This window comes from Dromiciops gliroides, chromosome 4 (assembly GCF_019393635.1).
Source record: "Dromiciops gliroides isolate mDroGli1 chromosome 4, mDroGli1.pri, whole genome shotgun sequence".
In the NCBI taxonomy this organism is placed as follows: domain Eukaryota; kingdom Metazoa; phylum Chordata; class Mammalia; order Microbiotheria; family Microbiotheriidae; genus Dromiciops; species Dromiciops gliroides.
Genome location: NC_057864.1, coordinates 218,281,853 through 218,305,761, shown reverse-complemented (window position 1 = coordinate 218,305,761; position 23,909 = coordinate 218,281,853). Strand labels below are relative to the sequence as shown.

At 40.4% G+C, this 23,909-nt stretch overlaps 1 protein-coding gene across 1 annotated transcript; it reads left to right on the top strand.

Annotated features, from left to right (window-relative positions):
- The first annotated feature begins 177 nt into the window (after nucleotides 1–177).
- On the top strand, nucleotides 178–13,770 carry ENPP7 (ectonucleotide pyrophosphatase/phosphodiesterase 7). The gene is made up of 5 exons (XM_043964811.1): nucleotides 178–433; nucleotides 2,061–2,206; nucleotides 8,327–8,953; nucleotides 11,202–11,421; nucleotides 13,694–13,770. The coding sequence occupies exons 1-5, from the start codon at nucleotides 178–180 to the stop codon at nucleotides 13,768–13,770; spliced, it is 1,326 nt and encodes a 441-aa protein (XP_043820746.1).
- The last annotated feature ends 10,139 nt before the right edge of the window (nucleotides 13,771–23,909 follow it).

Sequence of the window (23,909 nt, the reverse complement as noted above, 5' to 3'; positions counted from 1 at the left end):
AGATTGGTTGGAATGGTGCCTTTAAATTGTATCTCTTATGGAAATAGGCTAGATCTTTGTGGAAATTTTCCTCTAAAGATATTCTAGGATAAGATAGGCAGGTATGGCCCTAGGACTTTGCTCCTCTCCTTTGACTGATCACATTTCTGTGAAACGAGTTTCCCTGCGCATTTCAAGATGGGGTGCCAAAGAGCTCTCCTGTCTTCTGTAACTCTGTTCAACCTCTTCCTTCTAGTGGCTGGAGTTCCTTACCATAGGCAGCTCCCCAGGAACAAGTTGCTCCTTGTTTCTTTTGATGGCTTTCGCTGGAACTATGACCAGGATGTAGACACCCCCAATTTGGATGCCATGGTTCAAGATGGTGTGAAAGCTCGCTACATGACTCCAGCCTTTGTCACTATGACTAGCCCTTGCCACTTCACTTTGGTCACTGGTGAGTACCTTGCTCAGGTTTGGGGAGAGAGACAAGAGAACCCCCGGAGAAACAGTTTAGTAAGGCAGCAGTAACTGATTGAGTAGCTAAAGTAAGTAGAATTTTATGCAGGATGCTAAGAGGCAGGAAGTAGAGGACAAATAATAGATATGCTGGCCCTAATCACAGGCTATTTATAATACTGGAAAGATGAAATAAACACCCATGAAAACAACTTCAGAATACTTACGAGGGAGCATGCTAATAACTAGTGGTGAATATAGTATAAATAATAATAGCTGGCATTGATATAATGCTTTAATATTTTCTATTTTGGGGCCTCTCAACAATCCTGTGAGGTGGGTACTATGGGCACCCTCATTTTATCGACAATGGAACTGAGGTTTGTAGAAGAGAAATTACTTGCCCAAGGTCACAGAGTGTTAGAAGTGAGATTTGGGGGATTAAAAAAAAAAAAAGAAGTGAGATTTGAACCTAGATTTATCTGACTTCAAGTCCAACCACACCAAAAAACATGTCTCCTTGTCTTCGTGGACCTTTCAACTGAATATTTGGAATCTAATTTTCAGATATTAGAGGGCAACACAGCATAATGAATGAAGCATTCTTCCTTGTCTTTCTCCTCTTTTTCCTCCTCCTCTTCTCCTTCCTCTTCTTCGTCTTCTTCCTCTTCTTCATCACAATAACAGCTAGCATTTATATAGCGTTTTACGGTTTGCAAACCACTTTACAAATAGTATTGCATTTTATCCTTACAACAACATTGGGAAGTGGGCACCATTTTTATCCCTATGAAGAAAGTTAAACAGAAGAAATGTGACTTACCTAGGTCAAGTCCCATCCAGTAAAATTCTATTATCTTCTTAAGGACATGAATATTATATTTAAGCAAAGAAGATACACTTCTCAACTATCTAATATACATTTTCCCAATCTCTGAGCAAAGCACACATAGTGCAAACTAAGTAGAATCATAAACCCACAGACCCAGAAGAGACCATAAAAACTACCTTTGCAAGTACCAAATCAACCTAAAATACAAGACTTCTGAGGATCACCCAGGAAGGCTTCCTTGAAGAGGTGAACTTTTTTTTTTAAACATGCATTAATTAAGTTCCTACTGTGTACCAGGTACTGCGCTAAGTACTTCATAAACACGATCTCATTTGAACCTAACAATCACCCTTGGAGGTAGATGCTGTTATTATCTCCATTTCACAGATGAAATTGAGGCCCAGTCACATAGCTAGTAAATGTCAGAGCTCTAATTTGAATTTAGGTCTTGACTCTAAGTCCAAGAGAACTTAGAAAGGTATGAGGATCATGGTTTGATTTCCCTGTTTTTGTTCCTCTCCACCCTCTACCCCTATTTCTTACCTCCTCCCTGTTCAGGATATATATACATATGTGTGTGTGCATGCATGCGTGTATGTGTGTGTGTACACACACGTATATATATCCTTGCTCACTTCGACCTCCTTACTGTAGTCTCTGGTCTCCTTCTTTCACTGGTTTCATCATCCCCCATTTGACTTTTGAAAGCTTTTCTGACCCTACTCAAGAGTCCTGGTGACTAATGTTTTACCATCTCCCATTACTATACTACTACTATCTCTTACTCCTGCAGGGAAGTATATTGAAAACCATGGTGTCGTCCATAACATGTACTATAATACCACCACCAAAGTGAAGCTACCTTACCATGCCACACTGGGGATTGAGAGATGGTGGGACAATGGTAGCCTGCCCATTTGGATCACTGCCCAAAGACAGGTAACATTGCCTTGCCTACCAGAGGAACATCAACAGAGCTATAACTAGGAACATTTGCACCCAGGGCAATTACCACAAACCAGGCTAGGGACAAGTGGCACAAATCAAGTCCTCAGTTGTCAGGTGAGGGAGGTAAACCAACATCTTATTGTGGGAGGGGGGGTGGAGATTGTGGGGAGGCCATGGCTGGAGAAGCCACAAGAGCAAGGGAGACACTTACCCTAATGCAAAGGAGAATATGGCAGGAGTTCTTCCCAGTGTCATTAGCTTCCTATTAGTCTTGCTAATTAAGTGCTAAGCACTTCTTTGCTTTCACACTATTATAGCACAGAAAGAGCTGATATCCTCTAAGTTTGGCACCCTGGCAACCCTGCCCTCGTTAGAGATCTGAAAAAGGGAGAAAACCCAGAGTGTGTTGAAGGTGTGGTCCATATGGCCCACAGGCTATATGTCTAGAGCTAACTTTAGTGGTATTAAGTGGGGTGCAGGGCTCAGGGCGGAAAATGAAGAAGCCAAGTCTTGTCACAGGTTCATAAACATTTTAGCCCAACTCTGTTCAAACCATCCACTCGCGACAGCTAACCAAAAGTGTCTGAGGTTCATGTTTACAACTACAGGACAAGGCAAGGAGAATTCAGTTGGTCCTGTGTTTCCGTGGGGTGAGAAATGACAAGCAGAGAAATCTTCTAAGGTCCTTTGTTTGGGCAATGTGTCTAAGTAGGAAGGGCTAGATTCTTGAAAACCAGAGTTCAAATCCCTGATCTGGCACTAATTATCTGGGAAATACAATCCACAACACTCTCTGAATGCCACCTAAACCAGATTAAAATGTAATTGGGGGTGGAGGGGCAGCTAGGTGGCACAGTGGATAAAGCACCGGCCCTGGATTCAGGAATACCTGAGTTCAAATCCGGCCTCAGACACTTGACACTTACTAGCTGTGTGACCCTGGGTAAGTCACTTAACCCGCATTGCCCTGCAAAAACCAAAAACCAAAACCAAAAAGAAAAAAAAATGTAATTGGGGGGGCAGCTAGGTGGTGCAGTGGATAGAGCACTGGCCCTGGAGTCAGGAGTACCTGAGTTCAAATTCAGCCTCAGACACTTAGCACTTACTAGCTGTGTGACCCTGGGCAAGTCACTTAACCCCAATTGCCTCACTTAAAAAAAATGTAATTGGGAAATATTTAACAAAATAAATAAAAACCGTAAAACACAGATGATATTACATTTTAAAACTAAGTCAATATGCAGCCTGGAGGGATCCTTATGTATGGTCCAGCAGCTCCATTTCTATTTGAATTTGAGACCACTGACCTAGAGTGCTGAGAGCATGAGAGACACTTGATAAGGGTCACACGGTCAAGGTGTTAGAATTGGAGTTTGAACCCAGGTCTTATGCCAAGCTAACTTGCCCATCTTCAAAATCAAAAGGGTTGGACTTAGGTAAGCTCCAAGATACTTCCTCTTTCTATGGGGTTATGGTTCTGCCAACATCTGATGCAGAGAGGGCAATACCGAGGATCTGGCCAGAGTGTAGACAGCTGACTGTAGGAGACAATGTGCATTTTTTCAAATCCTTCCAATTCCTAACTCAAGGTCGGACAGCTTAATACTGCAGCTTAGAGAAATGAATGTTGGATATGAGGTTGGAGGACCTATTTAAATCCTCTCTGCGATATGTATTAACTGTGTGACTTTGGGAAATCATTTTATGTCTCTGGGCATCAGTTTCCTTAGCAGTAAAGTGGGGGTGAGAGGTTAGATTAGTTGATCTATTAGGAGCCTAAGTTCCATATCCCCACCAGTTCTATATCCACAGATACCTCCTTCTAGTATGGAAGCAACCAAGGGTTTTATGGATGGGTCCCAGTATGGTAGGTCCTCATTACCCAGGTATTTATCCAAGTCCTCAGAGTGACTAGGTTGTACTTTGTTTTGGTCCAGACCTATGATTTCAATGAGGAAATTCTGCCCACCAATACAGATCAATAATGGTTTTTTATGGACAACTAGGTGGCACCGCAGATAAAGTGCAGAATCTGCAGTCACAAAAACATTTTCCTGAGTTCAAATCTGGCTTCAGGCACTTCCTAACTGTGTGACCCTGGACAAGTCAACTAGCCCTGCCTCAGTTTCCTCATCTGTAAAATGAGCTGGAGGAGAAAATGGCAAACCACTCCAGGGTCTTCAACAAGAAAACCCCAAATGGGGTCACAGAGAGTCAGACACGACTGAACAACGACCCTTCTTTGCAGTTTATAGTCTTAAAGAGTTTCCTGGAACACTGAGAAGTTAATGCATTGTCACACAGAGGCAGCACTTGAAGTGAGGTTTTCCTGAAGTCAGTTTTCTATCCACTACTCCATACTGCCTCTCAATGAAGTTGTATGAGGGAGGAAACAAGTTATCATAACATGAAAAACATTAACTAATAAACATATGAAGTTATTAAAAATGTATATGAAATAAATTTATAAAATTGGCCCTGATTCAAACATCCTTTTCTACCTAAAACTAGAGTCTATACCTGCCTGTCCTCTTGCATCTGCAGGAAATCACTCACTGATTGTCCTTAGGTACTTCAAAAGAGGATGATTCAAAATATCAAAGGATTAAGAGACTCAGGAAAATTGATGAAACAAATTGATATTTTTTGCAACAATTACCCTTATGGTCATGCTGCAAAAGTCATATTGAAATAAAGGATTCTATATAATACTATGCCACCCCCAAAAAATTTGATTCATTCATTTTCCTTCTAAGAAATAGCACATAACTGAAATTATATCTACATCCAGAGAATGAACATCAGTTCAGTATGTATATTTATGATTATATATACATACATACACAATACATATACACATATATATTCATGCACACATATATTTGTGTCTAATGGTAACCATCTGTAGGGTAGGGGTGGGGGAAGAAAAAAGAAGGAAAAAAGAAATGTACATGATAGCTTTATCATATATTTAAAAGGAATGGCAAGCTGTACATAATAGATTTGCAGGTTCATGAGCCATCATCTTTTTTTATTATACTATGTTATGGAAATGCTTGTTTTATTCCATAAATTAAAAATAAGATTACTTAAAAAGTTTTAAATGTATAATATAAAACAAGCCTATTTTTATATTTTGTAGACTTATTTTTCAAAAATAAAGTCCTCATCAAACCCTTTTTCACTATTTACTATGAAATCTTGTTCCCTATTTTAAGTGGATTCACCTTTTTCCAGTACCAATTAGCCTCAAATAATGAAGACCTCCTGTATTCCAGTCCTGCTGTGATAATAATTGTCACAAAGCACTTTCACATCCATTATCTCATTTGGGTCTCAAAACATAAAATAGGTATTCTTGCCCCCATTTGCAGAGAAAGAAACAAACTCAGAGAAATGAAATTACTCTCCCAGGGTACCACAGCTAAAAAGTGACAGAGCTGAGGCTTGAACCCAGATCTCCTGATTTCAGATCAAATTTTGCTGCCAAAGGTAATCCAGGGCCATAGACTAAGGACTATTCTTACAGTCAAGAAGGAATGGAAATTTGCAAGTGAGAATAACATAAGCCTAAGAGCCCACTCCTCACATAGTAACCTGAGTAAACACAAACTTGAGTCTCCCTCAGTCGGAGAGTGAATGTGAAAACTGATTAGGCCTCATTCCATAGGGCTGTGCTGGAAAGAAGAAAAGACTAATTAGTTGGTACCCGACAACATCTACCACTGTGTGAGTACTTAGTCTATGTGAAATGATAGCTAGATCAATGGGAAAGATGATGTGGGTCAGAAATTGTGTGAAGAAAGAAAATGGGGATGGGTGGTTACCTATTTATACCTGATAGATGGACAGACAGATAATCTCACTGATGTGAATAATCCCTTCAGATCACCACTCACTGCAGATCAAAACCCTTCTCTACCCTTTTACCCTGTGTGATTCTTTTCATATATCTATTGGAATCATCCTTAGAAGATCACCCCAACATACTAAATGAAATCCTATGATTCTCTTAATATTTTAAGGATACTAGCACAGCGTCAGGGAACTGAGTAGATAGAGGCAAGATAGTGGACAGAGAACTGGTCTCAGAGTCAAGAAGAGCTGGGTTCAAATTCCGCCTCTGACACAGACCAGCTGTGTGACTACGGGCAAATCACTTAACCTCTCAATGTCCCTGGGCAACTCTCTAAGTTGCCACCATTGAAGCCACTACAGTCGCTGATCATTGGTAGAGGCATTTGGAGATGTTCCTCAATGGGAATTCCCCATATCAATGAAATCACATGTTTGGACCAAAAAAAAAATGCCAATATAGGGCAACCCTTATGCTGTCCAACCATTATCCTTCAACTCAGTCTGTGTAGCTCTCCCCCCTTTTTTTCTGTCTACACGTCTTTGTTTATCTCTTTTTTATGCTATTTAATCATTATAATTACTTTCATTGGTAGAGCACGTTAAGGTTTGCAAAGTGCTAAGAGAACATAAAACAAATCTTATTATCCCCCTGTACAGATAAGGAAACTGAGGCTCACATGGATTAAGTGACTTTCTCAGACTCAAAGAACAATTGAGAGTCAGAGCTGGAATTCTAACCCAGGTGTCTCTTGATTCCAGTTCCAACTCTCTTTCCGGTAGACCATAATGCCTCTTCACATAAGTCTCTGGTAGAAAACAAATGGATAGAAGAAGCACAACACTAATAAAAGAACTCGGGCTCTTTGCTAAGCCTCAGTCAAAGGATCTGGTTTCTAGTCCCAGGTCTGACCCTAATTAAGGTTGTCACTTTAAACCATAATAGTAATTAGAATACTACTTAATATAGCACTCTGGTTTTCATAAATGCCTTTCCATTGCAGTTGAGTAACTTTAGTGGTGTAGTTCCAAATTGCTTTCCAGAACAGTAGAACCAATTCATAGCCCCATCAATAGTGCATCAGTGAGCCTATTTTCTCACAGCTCCTGAGACACTTGTCATTTTCCATTTTTGCCCACTTCTCCAATCTTATGGATGTGGGGTAGATCTGCAGATTTGCTTTAATTTGCATTTCCCCATTATTGATTTGGAGCATTTTTTTTTCAAATGGCTTTCAGATACCCTTCAACCCAACAATACTATTACTTGACCTATACCTCAAAGAGATTAAAGAGGAAAGGGATCTATATGTACAAAAATATTTATAGCAACTCTTTTAGTGATAGCAAAGAAATGAAAAATCAATTGTGAAATGTTTGAATAAATTATACCTACTGATCTTTAACTACTCTGAGATATAACTCTCTCCTATATAAAATGAGGATAACAATTCCTACTCTACCTGTGTCATAAGAATATTTTGAAAATAGCATAACATCAGAGATATAAATTCTTTTTAAAAATTAATATTTTATTTTCCCCCAATTATGTGTAAAAATAATTTTAACATTCTTTTTTTCAAATTTTGAATACTAAATTCTCTCCCTCCCTTCCTGCTCCCCTCATTGAGAAGGCAAGCAATTTAACAAAAGTTATACATGTGCAGTCAAGCAAAACATACTTCCATGTAAATCATGCTGTGAAAGAAAAAAAAGGAAAATTAATTAAGGGAAAAGTAAGTTTCAATCTGCATTCAGACTCCATCAGTTCTTTCTCTGGAGATGGATAGCATTTTTTTTATCATAAGTCCATCAGAATTGTCTTCAATCATTGTTGCTGAGAATAGCTAAGTTATTCGCAGTTGATCATCTAACAATACTGCTATTACTGTATAAAATATTCTCCTGGTTCTGTTCATTTCACTTTGTATCAGTTTGTGTAAGTTTTTCCAGTAACACAGAATCACGGATGGGTAGATAAGCAAATTAGATGAGTGAGTGGGTATTAAGAAGTAAACCAGAGGGGCGGCTAGATGGCGCAGTGGATAGAGCACCGGCCCTGGAGTCAGGAGTACCTGAGTTCAAATCCAGCCTCAGACACTTAACACTTACTAGCTGTGTGACCCTGGGCAAGTCACTTAACCCCAATTGCCTCACTAAAAAAAAAAAAAAAAAGGAAGTAAACCAGAATAGACAGAAAAAAATACTGGTGAACTGCAAACATCTATTGATCCATCTGCTAACTTTCCTTGACAGGGCTTAAAAACCGGATCGTTCTTTTACCCAGGTGGTAATGTCAGCTACCAAGGTGAATCAGTTACTGTGAGCAGGAAGGAAGGTGTCCTACATAAGTACAATGACGAGAAAGAATGGAGGCAGAACATTGACACGGTGATGAACTGGTTCACAGAAGATGACCTGGATCTGGTCACCCTTTACTTTGGGGAGCCAGACTCCACAGGCCACAAGTATGGCCCTGAGTCCCAAGAGAGAAAAGACATGGTATTACAGGTGGACCGAACTGTGGGTTACCTCCGGGAAAGTATTGAGAAGAATAACCTCATGGATAACCTCAACTTGATAATTACATCTGACCATGGCATGACCACTGTTCTAAAGAATGCCAGTGATTTGGTCGAATTTCACAAGTTCCCCAATTTCACCTTCAAGGATATTGAGTTTGAACTCCTAGACTATGGACCTAATGGGATGCTACTCCCCAAAGAAGGGAAGCTAGAGACGGTGTATGAAATCCTTAAGAATGCACATCCTAAACTCCACGTCTACAAGAAGGAGTCTTTCCCTGAGCATTTTCACTATGCCAATAACGACAGAATTGTTCCACTGGTCATGTATAGTGATTCAGGCTACGTCATTCATGGGGTAAGGTGGCTGATGAAAGGGAAGGGGGTGAGGAATTGGAAGGAAATATGCAATGATTTAGCACCTAGCATGTGCCAGGCACTATGCCTATTATTTCATTTGAAAGGAAGTGTTAACCAAGTGTTCATTTATCTATTCAGGTAGTGTTTGGGAGTTTCCCAAATTAATTTGGCTGTGGAATACTTCTGGAAATGATATATGTTGACAGCATCCAAAAATTGTAATTTTGGAGGGCCTGGACTAAATGCAATAAAGAGGGTATCAGGAAATTGGGGGGCGGGGAATGGAGACATCAATGATACTAAAACATGGGGTATATGTGTGTTATATATGATGCAGGGAGAAGATAGCAATATGTGCATGAGAGATACAGGATAAGGGAAGTCCATGAGGCACGTGTATCAGACCCAAGTAGAAAGGGCTGATGGTAAAGGATATGTGTCAGACACAGGGGAAGGGAAGGCTGTATGGAGGAACAGACACAAGATAAAAGGAATGATGGCAAAGGGTATGTGTCACACAGAGGGTGGAAGGGACTATGGGAAACTATTAGATACAGCCCAAAGTAGAAGATAGACAGTATGGAGAGGAACCACAGGAGAGGAGGGTGGTCAGACACAGAATGTAAAGTATTATTTTAGAAGGCAACGGGTCTGATACAGCATGGGAAAGACTTGAGGAGTGGAGGGGAATGTCAAACTTATAGCATTGGGGGAGTGAAGGGAAAAGATAAAGAATGTGGAGATTGTAATGTGTGTCTGCATATTGTGTGATATAATGGGAATGGATGATCCATGTAAATATAATGGGACAGAAGGATCATTGATTCAGAGCTGGAAGGGACCAGCCATTTGGTCCAGCCCCTTCACTTTGCAGATGAGGAAATTAAGACCCAGACAGGTTTGGTCAGTTGCCCAAGGTCACATAGCTAGCCAGGATTCAAACCCAGGTCCTTGACTTCTATCCTAACACACTTTCCACTCTACCAAAAGAATATCCCTCCTGATCCAGGCTCTTCAGGCGGAGTCCCCTTCTCCTACCTCTTCCACTGAGGAACTGGATTTCCTTGGTGCAGGGAGCTCCAAGCACTTGCACTTTGGGTGCAATCCAGAGTCAAAGAAAGTTGCCTAAAACACAGAGATGTTAAGCAACTTGCCTAGGGTCATACAGTCAGCATACGCTTGAGTCAGGGATTCGGATAAATCAAAATTTTAGAAGACTGCTCTCCTGGCTTCTTTTACCCTTGACAGCTTTTCCTAGCATCCACATTATCTCACAAAGCACATCTTCACATCCAATGGAAGACCAAGGCTCTGGAGCCCAAATTCTGGAAAACCCTGCCATTCAATAGGTGATCTATTTCAATTCTCAAGTATCATCAGAGACTTTTCACTACTTTTATCCAATACACAATTTGCACTAAATATCAACCACTCTATCAGGAGTGTGTGTGTGTGTGTGTGTGTGTGTGACATGGTCAAGAACAGAAGAATTGTGGCTGGCCGAGAGGAGAAAAACTAGAAAACAGGTAAACCAGGAGCCAAGAGCAGAACAGAGGAAGTCATTCAGGTGAGAAAGGTATTATTAGGGAACTGGAGAGTCTGTGATATATAATGGAAAGAACATAAGATTTGAAATAAGAGGACATCGGTTCAAATCCTAGCTCTGCAATTTGCTACCTATGTGAGCTGAAGCAAGTCACTTACCCACTTGGGGCCTCTATATTATCTATAAAATGAAGGGATCAAACTAAATTACCTCTCTAAGGACCCTTCCAGCTCAAAATCCTACTTTAAAAATGCAGTTTCTAGGGGGGCAGCTAGGTGGCACAGTGGATAAAGCATTGGCCTTGGATTCAGGAGGACCTGAGTTCAAATCCAACTTCAGTCATTTGGCACTTAACTAGCTGTGACCCTGGGCAAGTCACTTAACTCTCATTGCCCCACCAAAAACAAACAAACAAACACAAAAATTTCTGGATTGGTAGTTCCCCTCATTTATTTATATTTATAAGTCATGATGATGAATATTCATTGAGCTTCTGTCTCCAGGACCAGGAGTAAAAAAAAAAAAAAATCTGAGTCTTAGCTTGCTCTTGCTCTCTCCCATTTCTGTGCATGTGACTACAATGGAGAAGGGCTGAATGTGGATGAGAAATCTGCAGGCAAGAAGCTAGAGTAAGATGCTGGGGGAACAGGCGATCTCACCTAGCAATGCCGGCAATGGCTGGCATTCTCCTTCCTTACAGAGAATTAATGTCCAATTTAACAATGGGGAACATGGTTTTGACAATGAAGGCATGGACATGAAGACCATCTTCCGAGCTGTGGGTCCTGACTTCAAGAGAGGCTTGGAAGTAGAACCCTTTGAGAGTGTCCATGTATACGAGCTTCTTTGTAAACTGCTGGGCATAGTACCAGAGGCCAACGATGGGAGCCTAGATATCACTGTGCCCATGCTACACTCAGGTACCAGCGGGGATTCAGACCTGTACTGGCCTTTGTCCCTATCTGTCTAGCTTTCTCCTTCCTTCCTTCCTTCCTTCCTTCCTTCCTTCCTTCCTTCCTTCCTTCCTTCCTTTCTCCTCCTTCCCCCCCTTCTCCCCCTCCTCCCCCTCCTCCTCCTCCTCTCTCTCCCTCCCTCCTCTCTCTCTCTCTCTCTCTCTCTCTCTCTCTCTCTCTCTCTCTCTCTCTCTCTCTCTCTCTCTCTCTCTTCCCCTCCCTTCCTCCTCCCCCCCCCCAGTGGGTTTGTGCACGGGTTATATACTCTCGAGCTCAATGGAAAAGATGACCATAGCCACGTGCCTGCACACACGCATGCACTCTCTCTCTCTCTCTCTCTCTCTCTCTCTCTCTCTCTCTCTCTCTCTCTCTCTCTCTCTCACACACACACACACACACACACACACACACACACACACACACACACACACACACACCCCTTCCCTCTCTGAGGAGCTTAGGTGGTGGTGACTAAAGATATGTTGGGAGATCTAGGAAAATTCCTTTTGAAACAGTGACATCTAGTGGAACCCAAAGGCATTATAGTTTACCCAGGAGGCACAATACTGTCTTCCCATTCCCGTTTCTCCTTTCACTTTGCAAACACTATAAAACTTTGGAAAACATGGGCCACCAATTCCATGACACAAACCATGCAAAAGTATTGCCTATAACCAGTCTCTCACCTACTCTCTTCTTCCTCAGCTCTCTGAGATAATTATATAGCACTTAAAGCTTTGCCAAACACTTTACAAATAAATATCTTATTTTATCCCCCCCAACAACCCTGGGAAGTGGGTGTTCTTATTACCCCCTACTTCATAGTTGAGGAAAGTAAGGCAAAAAGAAATTAAATGACTTGTCCAGAGTCACACAGCTAGTATTTAAACTCAGGTCTTCCTGATTCCTGTGGGCAGCTAAGTGGTGTGGTGGATTGAACTGTGGATCAGGAAGACTCATCTTCATGATTTCAAAACCAGCCTCAAACACTTACTTGCTGTACGAACCTTGTTTGCCTCAGTTTCCTCATCTGTAAAATGAGCTGGAGAAGGCAATGGCAAACCACTCCAGGATCTCTGCCAAGAAAACCCCAAATGGGGTCACAAAGAGTCAGACACAACTGAAATGACTCCACAATAACTTCCTGATTTCAGCTCCAGCACTCTATTTCCTAGTTGCCAAAAAACAACAAAACAACAACAATTATAATAATATCTTACACTTCCTAGAATCATCAGATGTTTGAACTGAATGCGAGGGTGAGGTTTCCAAGGCTATTGAGGTTAAGTAAATTGCCTAAGTTCACCGTGCGAAGTGATGTCTTGTTTTCCACTTGGATAACCTGGAACAAGCTTCTGTCATTCAACTAACTCTAGGGTCAGACTCCTTCAAAAAGCATTCTATGACTCACATAATTTTTTCACCCTAAAGGGGGTAAGGAAAAATAGGAGTGCCCCTGTCACATCCAGAAGTCCTGCCTGAAATCACCAAGATCAGCCTGGACTAATGTGGAAGCTGTACCCAAAAAACTATTAAGAATAAAAGACAGGGGCAGCTAGATGGCGCAGTGGTTAAAGCACCGGCCCTGGATTCAGGAGTACCTGAGTTCAAATCCGGCCTCAGACACTTGACACTTACTAGCTGTGTGACTCTGGGCAAGTCACTTAACCCCCATTGCCTGCAAAAACAAACCAAAAAAAAAAAAAAAAAGAATAAAAGACAAGGGGCAGGTAGGTGGCGCAGTGGATTGAGAACCGGCCCTGGATTCAGGAGTACCTGAGTTAAAATCCGGCTTCAGACACTTAACACTTACTAGCTGTGTGACCCTGAGCAAGTCACTTAACCCCAATTGCCTCACTTTAAAAAAAAAAAAAAGACAAGGGGCAGGTAGGTGGCACAGTGGATTGAGAACTGGCCCTGGATTCAGGAGGGCCTGAGTTCAAATCCGGCCTCAGACACTTAACACTTACTAGCTGTGTGATCCTGGGCAAGTCATTTAACCCTCGTTGCCCCACCAAAAAAAAAAAAAAAAAAGAATAAAATACAAACTGTACATCTTCCATAAGAAATCTCAAACCCCAGTAATCCTGGGCTAAAAAAAAGAGTTTCCAAGGGCAGATTCTCTCCCATCCATAAAAGAGTGAAAGATAGAGATCCCTCCACCTGCACCCTGGATTAGTTTCATCTTCATCTCTAGTTCTAGTTCACTAGAAGTCTTTTAAAAAAAAACTTTCCTTAGGTTCTTCCCACCTGTCATATGGAAAGCTGCCTTTGGGACTCATGATGGCCTTGACCTTGCTGAGGACAATCTTCTAACATCCACCACCATTCAAGGTAAGTATTCAGTGGAAATGTAATAAAGGGGTAGGAAATGTCATCTTTGCTCCCCAGGCTCTCTCTCCTTCCTGAATTCAGGGGAGGTCAGGACTGGATGAAGAAGAGAGACTGCTTCCAGTCTCTCCCCTCTCCAATCCATCTTTCACATAGCTGCCAAATTAATCTTCCTAAGACACAGCTCTGACCCCACCACTCCCTTATGTGAAAACCTTCAGCAACTCCCTATTGATTCTAAGGTCAAATGCAAACTCTTCAGCCTGACATATCAAGCCCTCCACGATCTGGCCCCAGCCTGCCTGCATTCTCAGACTGCTTTCATATTACTTCCCTTTGTGCACCCTCTATTCCACCCAACCCAGACCACTAGCTTTTCCTCCGACATAACATGCCAACTCCTATCTCCCTCCAGGCCTTTGTACAAGATGGATTCCTTACCGCTGTCTCTTAGAATACCTATTTTCCTTCAAGACTGAGTTCAAGGGCTACCTCCTACAAGATGTCACCTCCATTATTTGTACTTTCTCTCTCTTGGATTTATTTATCTGTAGGGTGAGGGTGAGGAATGTTTTATTTTTTCTTTGTATCTTGAGTGCCTTTTGTATAGTAATTTCTTGACAAATATTGGTAGAATAGAACTGAATTGAATAAAACAAATGGTAACAGTGCAACTGAAAAGGACTCATTACTGTAGAAGGGCTCTCTCTGGCTGCTCCTTGAGGCAGGTTTCCTGCTCTGGGCTCCTCTAAAACTCCAGAACCTACAGTCAGTCCATTTGCCTCTTCATTCAAGCATTATTTATGGCCCAAGTCAGAGTTGTCTCAGCTGAAGTGAGATTGTGGTTCATTCATTCATTAAGCACCTACTTTACACAAAGTCTTTGCTCTCAAAACATTCTTTGAGGGTTTTTTTTTTCGTTTTGATAAAAATTTTATTCCTGAAAAATGGGGGGGGGGACAAAGAATTAAAATATTCCTTTTGTTATTTCTTGGAGGGTGGAGGGGGAAAAGAACAAGAGAACCGATAAAAAAATACAGAACTCTTGAACAAAGTTAGTGCAAATACTCCCCCATTCTCCCGTGAGAGATCCTAAAATTGGATCACTTATGATTCTCCTACTATAGCTAACAAAATAAATCACTTATAAGACAGAATGCCCTTGGTCAAAGGACTACACCACCACCAACAACAACAAAAAGAGTATAATATGAGATGGGTGGGGGAGGTGGGAAGAGGGGAAGAGTAATGGAGATGAAGAAGAGATCAGGGGGCAGCTAGATGGCGCAGTGGATAGAGCACCAGCCCTGGATTCAGGAGTACCTGAGTTCAAATCCGGCCTCAGACACTTAACACTTACTAGCTGTGTGACCCTGGGCAAGTCACTTAACCCCAATTGCCTCACCAAAAAATAAAATAAATAATAAAAAAAAGAAGAGATCAGAGAAAGAATTCCAAGAAAATAAGGAGGAAAAGATCACTTATGGTTGGAGGACTGCAGGGAAAGTTTCCTAGAGAACATGGCACGTAAGCTGAGCCTTGAAGGGTCAGAAATTCAGGACAAGGTGGTTTATAACATTTGCCTGGTGGCCCTTAGGGTAAAGTTAGAGGCACTAGTTTCTCCATATATACAAATGAAATTGTCCTAGATTTTAGCTTTTTGTTTCTTAATGTCCCTGAAAGCTGTCTAGATATCTGAATGTCCCATGTTTTAATGTAGTATTAGGAAGAGAACTATATATGTCATATATGGCCTATATGTGACCTCCATGAATTTCTAATGAACTGCTCCTAGTTCTTAGTCTAGGTAAATTAATACAAAATTCAAGTCATTGTCAGGTAAGACCACTCTGTTCTCTTAATATCACTCACCATGCAATCTGGAATACTGAGTGGCTCCAGCACCATCTCCCTCCTCCCACCTGAAACAATATTCCAGATATTTGCTATGGGAATCTGAAAGACTTAGGAAGACTCTACTTGGGGAACTTTTAGCAAGAAAGGGAGCAGCAATGGCCCTAAGAAAACTGCCTAGTGATTCATCAGCATGAAGATTATTGGAGACCCAGCCACCTCCATAGTTATTGTGTGAACGTTACCTCACCCTGTGGGGAGAGATCTATTTGGGTTCCTACTTTGTCAAGTCATGGCTCTTTATAGCCAAAATCAAAAGGAAAATGTGAGTATGCCTTGACCAGGGCTGTGTATGTGTGTGTATCTATACCAAAAAATGGGGTTTTAGTCCTGACTCTGCTTTTTACTTGCTATGACCTTAGGTAAATCACTTTCCCTTCCTCTGGGCCTCAGTTTTGTCATTTTTTAAAATTAGGAAGTTGTACTAGATGAAGGGTTCTAAATTTTTTGTGTAATGAACCCATTTGGCAATCTGGTGCATCCTATCTCAGAATTCCCCTCTCAGAATAATGTTTTTAAATGCATAAAATACATACGATGAAAAAAGGAACTAGTTATATTGAAATACTATTATCAAAATATTTTTTAAATAATCATGGACCCCACCCCAAGTTATTAAGCCCTAGACTAGATTATCTCTAAGGTTCCCTCGAGCTTTGATCTTCTTTGCACATGAGCCTATATCTCTCTTTCTAAGGATGTGCCTAAAATTAGGCATAAGAATGTGAACACAATCTAGCTAGATATTTGTACCTTTTCTTGTTACATTTGTGAATTCCTGCCCCTGAGTCTCTGTGAAACACTGAGAATGTTTCTCTGTGTGATGTAGACATGTAGGTGTCAATAGAAAGAGGACACTACACTTTAATTCACTAAATCAATAGCCATGAATCAAAGCAAGACTTATAAAATCCTCTCTTCCTTTTGCTATCCCCAGGGTCAGTGGTTAGGATAACAGTTCATGACCAAAGAAAGAATGGATAGAATCACAGAAGATAAAATGCTCAATGTTGATTACATAAAATTAAAAAGGCTTTGCACAAACAAAACCAATGCACTTAAAACAAGAAAGGAAAGAATTAGAACATTAACTGTGGTAAATATTTACAGCCTGTTTCTCTAATAAATATCTCATTTTCAAAACATTTATATGGAATTGATTCCAATTTATAAGAATAATAGCCATCTTCCAACTGATAAGTGGTCAAAGGATATGAACAAGTTATTTTCAAAGTAAGTAATGCATGCTAATAGTCATGAAAAAAAGTTCCAGGGGCAGCTAGGTGGCACAGTGGATAGAGCACTGGCCCTGGATTCAGGAGGACCTGAATTCAAATCTGTCCTCAGAAACTTAACACTTACTAGCTGTGTGACCCTGGGCAAGTCACTTAACCCCAATGCTTCGCCCCGCAAAAAAAAAAAAAAAAGAAAAAAGAAAAAAGTTCCAAATCACTAATAATTAGAGAAATGCAAACTAAAGAAACCCTGGGGTTCCACCTCACACCCATAAAGTTGGCAGATAACAAAAAAGGAAAGTAACAAATGTTAGAGGGGCTATGGAAAAATATTATTGAAAGAGCTGTGAAATGGTCCAGCCATAATTGAAAACAAATTTAGAATATATATCCAATATATTAAAAAAGTCAATGAACTATGCATCCCCCCTTTGACACAATACTACAACTAGGCCTACTGACCATAGAGAACAAAATAAAAGGAAAAGGACTTATACGTGCAAAAATATTTATATAATGCTCTCTTTCATGACAATAAAAACTCAGAGGATGCTCATCAGTTGAGGAATGGCTGAACAAATTAGGTTTCTTAATAAAATGGAATACTTCTATAATGATAAAAAGTAGGGAAAACTGGGAAGATGTGTATTAACTGTGATAGAACAAAGTGAGCAGAAACAGGAAGAAAATGTATACAAATAACTACAAACAACTTTGAAAGACAAGAACTCTGAAAAATACAACCATCAAAAACAATTCCAGAGAATCCAGTATAAACCATGCTACTCACCTACTGTCAAAGAAATGGCCTACACACACACACACACACACACACACACACACACACACACAAAACCAACAAAGAAATGGCCTCAAGATTCAGAATGAGACATATATTTTTGGTAATGATCAGTACAAGATTTTCTCTTGCTTTACTATGTATATGTTATGAGGATTTTATTTTTCAGTGGAAAGGGGAAGAGATGGGAGAACAAGAAAATAAAATTTTGTTAATTAGTGGGGAAAAACTAAAGTGACGTGAAAAAGATTAATAAAAAATCATCTATTAATAAAAAAAATTTAAACATGTCATCATCTCACCCAGATGATAGGCCTAGATGTGATTCACTTAAGTAGTCTTTGTTATGGCTGCTTCATGTTTGCCACTGTGGCAGCAGAGCCTGGAGCCAAGCCCAGCTCCAGCCTTGGATCTTTGACTTCCTCTTAATTCCCCTTGCCCTGTGGAAAAACCTGAAGTACAGGAGACACCCACTTCACTTTTTCTATCAATGGTGCCCAGTCTTCTGTTTTCCATGTCTTGAAACACAGAAAATGTATACCTACTAGACATACTCCTAGGATAAAGGCCTTACATGCTTCTGGGTTAGCCCCACTCATCCTATAAGTATAGAAAGCACCACGTTCCTACCCTCCTTCCTTCCATGGCTCATTTCAGCCATGTTATGCCACCTGAGAGGTGGGAGATTCAGGGAGAAAGGCCCTACAAATTCATATGCCATGGACTCCTCTGGAATTCTGGAGAAACTTACAGACTCCTTTTCAGGATGTTTTTAAATGTACAAAATTAAATATATGGGATTATAAACCAATTATACTGAAATACAGATATAAGATGTTTTAAAAAGTCATGTGCATGGGGCGGCTAGGTGGCGCAGTGGATAAAGCACCGGCCCTGGAGTCAGGAGTACCTGAGTTCAAATCCGATCTCAGACACTTAACACTTACTAGCTGTGTGACCCTGGGCAAGTCACTTAACCCCAATTGCCTCACTAAAAAAAAAAAAAAGTCATGTGCAGGGGCAACTAGGTGGCACAGTGGATAAAGCACCAGCCCTGGATTCAGGAGGTCCTGAATTCAAATCCAGCCTCAGACACTTGACACTTACTAGGTGTGTGACTTTGGGCAAGTCACTTAACCCCCATTGCCCTGCCCCACCCCCCAAAAAAAAGTCATGTGCAAAGACCCCAGCTTAAGAACCCCTGTTCTCACTAGTGGCAGCCGTAGCAAAAATACATGCCTACATCCCAATAAGCAATCCTGTACCACAAATTATAGTATCAAACAATTTGTTAATTTTGCTACATTTTATTCTCTGTAAATTACTACAGTAGGCTAATGTTTCAAAGGCAAATAAATTGGATGACTGAAGGACAAAATCCGTTTACCCAACTGTAAATGCTGATCTCTGATTCCCCAAAAATAACAATAAATGCAGAACAAGGAGAAGTATTTGATGCATGAAAAATCTCTGTGTGAAAATCACTGATTCCCATTGTAGGGGATGTGCCCATCCAAGGCAGTGGGAGCAGAAAGACACATTCAGATCCCACCTGTGATACTTACTACTTGTGTGACCATGGACAAGTCTCTAAGTATTAGTTAACTCAGTGGTACAATGGGCATAATAATATCTATAAAACCTATCTTACAATGTTATTGTGAGACTCAAATTAGAACATTTGTAAAGGACTTTGTAAATTTTAAAGCACTACATAAATGTCAGTTATTATCAGCTAAAGGTCATTTAACCTTTTAGGGCTTTGGTAGTTTCTTCAACTGTAAAATGAAGAGGTTGGATTAGATGACTTTTATGGTCTCTTTCAGTTCCAAATAATAATAACGATAATAACAATTTAATGTAACCAAGTACAATCCCTACACAGAAGAAACTGGGGAGCCTGCTTTCAGAAAGGCATAAAGCTGTGTAATGGAAGTGCCCTACTCCCCAGCTTGGAGAATGAGCAGACATTCTGTAACTGCTTCTAGCCTACAAACCACATGATGGAGAGACAAAGCGTTTGGTGACTTCAGAGCTAGACCTAAGGTATATTCGAAAGGTGCTGATCAGCAGAAGTGAGTCCCTTGTTCTGCTCTGGTTCCTTCCCACCTACCTGCTATTCAGGTGACAAAGACAATGATGGAAGAGGCCTCGGGCCCTCCTCATTGAAGGAATCTGTTCTTTGCTTCCACATCTGTTCTTTTTTTAATGTCTAAAAAACATTTTATTTTCTTTTTTTCCAATTACATGAAAAAATAGTTTTCAACATTTCATTTATGTAAGATTTTGAGTTCCAAATTTTCTCCTTCCCTCTCTTTCTTTCCCCCTCCCCAACACAGCAAGCAATATGATATAGGTCATACAGTATAATCATGTTAAATATATTTCCACATTAGTCATGTTGTGAAAGAAGAATCATAACAAAATGGGAAAACCACAAGAAAGAAGAAACAAAACAACAAAAATAAAAATAGTATTAGCATCTGTTCTTTCTTATATTAGGGGGAGAAGACTGGAAATGACTTTGATTTGGGGAATTTCCAAAGTTCAAAAGAGCAAGCCACCAAGGTCTGGTAACTAGAGTCTCTCCCAGGATTTGCTAGAAGCCAGATGGTGAAGACCAAGTGGTTGAGCAACATAATGGACCTAACCATGCTGAATTTGGAAATAACTTGGTGAGTTGAATGCCATGTAAAAACTGATTTAAGATTGAGCCCACTCTTCTCAGGGACAAAAGGAAGAATGTGTCCCTATGTACTGAAAGGATATTTTTATACTTCTGTTCTTTCTATAACTTGTAAGTAAATATCTCTTTGTAAAAGTTAATTCAGGGGGCAGCTAGGTGGCACAGTAGATAAAGCACCAGCCCTGGACTCAGGAGTACCTGAGTTCAAATCCGGCCTCAGACACTTAACACTTACTAGCTGTGTGACCCTGGGCAAGTCACTTAACCCCAATTGGGGGGGGGGTGCCACGGGGCGCAACTCGGGCAGGTGGAGATTTACAAGTTTCTCTGATAAAGGTCTCATATGTCAAATACATAGGGAATTGAGACAAGTTTATACAAATAAGAGCCATTCTCCAATTGATAAAGGGTCAAAAGATATAAACAGTTTTCAGAAGGAACCAAAGTTATTAATGGTCACATGAAAAAATACTCTAAACCATTAATATCTAGAGAAATACAAATTAAAAGAACTCAGGTACCACTTCACACTTATCAAATTGGCTAAAATGACAGAAAAAATGACAAATGCTGGGGGGGGGATGTGGGAAAATGGGTACATTAATGCACTCTTGGTAAAACTGTGAACCAGTCCAAACATTCTGAAGAACAATTTGGAACTATTCCCAAAAGGCTATAAAAATGTGCATAGCCTTTGACCCAGGAATACCACTACTAGGTATGTATCACAAAGAGATCAAAGAAAAAGGGAAAGGACCTGTGTGTACCAAAAAAAAAAAAATTTACCGCAGCTCTTTTTGTGGTGTAAAAGAATTGGAAATCAAGGGTATGCCCATCAATTGAGTAATGGCTGAACATGTTGTGGTATATGATTGTGATGGAATGCTACTATGCTATACGAAATGATAAGGTGGTAGGTTTAGAAAAACACGGGAAGACTTATATGAATTAATTCAAAGTAAAGTGAGAAGAACCAGGAAAACAGCAGTATACAGCAACAGTAACATTTTAACAATGATCAATTGCGAAAGACTTAGCTACTCTGGTCAATACAATGATTCAAGACAATTCCAAAGGACTCATGATGAAAAATGCTATCCACCTCCACGAAGAGAACTGATGAACTCTGAGTGAAGATTTTAAGCAATTTTTTTCACTTTCTTTATTTTTATTGGGGTTTTCTTGCAACATGTTAGCTAATGTGGAAATATTATTTTTTTGACTTCACATGTATAATGGATATCATATTGCTTGCCTTCTCAATGGGTGGGGGAAGGGCTAGAGAGAGAGAGTTGGGAACTCAAAATTTTAAAATGTATGTTTAAAAAAAAGCTAACTGGGGCAACTAGGTGGTGCAGTGGATAGAGCACTGGCCCTGGAATCAGGAGTACCTGAGTTCAAATCCGGCCTCAGACACTTAACACTTACTAGCTGTGTGACCCTGAGCAAGTCACTTAACCCCAATTGCCTCACTAAAAAACAAAGAACAAAAAAAAAAGCTAACTGATATTAACTGGTTAAATGGAAATCCAGCACTAATTACTGGCAGCTAACAGTAGGGAAACATTATCAGAAAGGGCGGCTAAAGCTGAAGACATTAGAGAAGATTTACTACACTCTTTTCAGGGCTGTCCTTGAACTCTGATGGGGAAATACAGGTAGCCAGCCTCAAGCTCTGAAAGAGTAAGGCCATTGTCATCACCACAATAATAACTATAAACAGTTGATATTTATATAATGCTTTACAAAGCAATTTCTATACATTGTTTAATCTGATTATCACAACAACCCATAAAGTTAGTGCTTGGGTGCTCTCATCATTTTACAGAGGAAGAAACTGGGAGACTGGGAGCAGTTAACTAAGTGGTCCCTCTTAGCTAGTGAGTATCTGAGATGGAATTTTAACATGATACATGATCTTGCTAGGATTTCTATAACCTGAGTTATAGTTACATCTTCACTTATACTAGCTATGTGAGCTTGAGCAAGTCCCTTCCATCTTCAATGAAATTCAATTTCCTTATCTGGTTGTTTTGTTTTGTTCTGTTTTTGGAGGCAAATAGGGTTAAGTGACTTGCCCAGAATCACACATTAAGTGTCTGAGGCCTTATTTGAACTCAGGTCCTCCTGATGCCAGGGCCAGTGTTCCATCCACCATGCCCCCAAGCTTCTTATCTGTTTAGGGGTATAACATAAAAAGCCTCAAAAATTTGCAAATTTTGTAAATCCTAAAATAGGAATTGTTGGGGGGGGTAATGATTCTAACCCAAACACTAATAATTCTTCAAAGTTCAACTCAAGTCCTACCTCTTACAGAAACTCTTCCCCATCTGCCGCAGTATATAATCATCTCTCACTTCTCTGACCTCCAGTCACACATTAGCTTTTTAGTTCAATTCAATACGCATTTATTGTCTAGTGTATTCAAAGCCCTAAGCCAGATTCTCAATTATATTCTGCCTTGCTTTGTTCTCTTATCTTTTCTTTTCAGTTCCTTTTGTTTTCCCAACTAGATTCTGAGCTCCCTGAAGACACCAATCAAGTTTTATCATTCTTTGTATCTTCCCACCAGGTTTAGCACAGTGTTCGGCACATAAGATGCAACAAATATTGTGGGTCCACTAGATTTTTGAGAGTAGAGACTACATCCTAGTCATCTTTGTAGCCTCAGAGCCTTGCATAAAGCTGGCAATTTGATAAATGCTGAGTAATTGGAATATGGAATAAATGCTTACTGTATGACAGCATGGGGTTCAAGACTTGTACCTTCAAAACGCAGCTTAATGCAATTCTTCCTGCTCCTCTCTTCTCAGCCCACAGTCCCTGCAAGCCCTCTGTCCCTCAATGACTCTTACCACCATGGAATTAGTTCTAAAGGCTCACACAACCTCTCCAAAGGGGAAGGAAAAAAAAAAATCTCTCCAAGTGTTGTATAAAGTCCTGCCAGTTGTAACCACTAGGGAGTACCAGCGAGCTCTCTGCATCCCTTTTCACTGCACAAAGCCCCAATTCTGAGCTGCTCCGGAGAAGAGGAAAATGTAATGGAGTTCAGTTTTAGGATTGGAGGGTCATTTATTCTGGCCTGACAAACTATGGAGGAATGAATTCAGTGCAAACGATTCAGCAGGAAATGTGAATGGAATCACCCACCCTGAGCCGATTCTCCGTTTAGTTCTGCTCTTTGTTCATTACCCTAGCTGCTGGTGCTATCTGGGGAAGCTTAAAAAGGCAAGGGAGCTGGGGAGAAGCTTCAGAAAACCAGGAATCTAGTCCTCTCCCCTGAAGTCACTGAGCCTACCTGGACAAGTAAAGGATCCCTCTCAGGTACTCAGTTTCCCCATCTGTAAAGCCTCTTGCTCAAAGAATATAATGAAGGGGGAAAAAATAAGCATTATGTACTGTGAACAGATGCTGATGTGAGTAGAAAATTATTGAGATTATCAGTATTATTTGAAGTAGTTTAAAATTCAGTAACTTGTATAGATGCTAT

What these genes read in the sequence shown, in the direction of transcription:
- ENPP7 (XM_043964811.1), top strand. Translation starts at nt 178, where the DNA reads ATGGGGTGCCAAAGAGCTCTCCTGTCTTCTGTAACTCTGTTCAACCTC. An exon ending in CCACTTCACTTTGGTCACTG is followed by an intron (nt 434 to 2,060) that starts GTGAGTACCTTG and finishes TTACTCCTGCAG; the next exon opens with GGAAGTATATTGAAAACCAT. An exon ending in GGATCACTGCCCAAAGACAG is followed by an intron (nt 2,207 to 8,326) that starts GTAACATTGCCT and finishes TTTCCTTGACAG; the next exon opens with GGCTTAAAAACCGGATCGTT.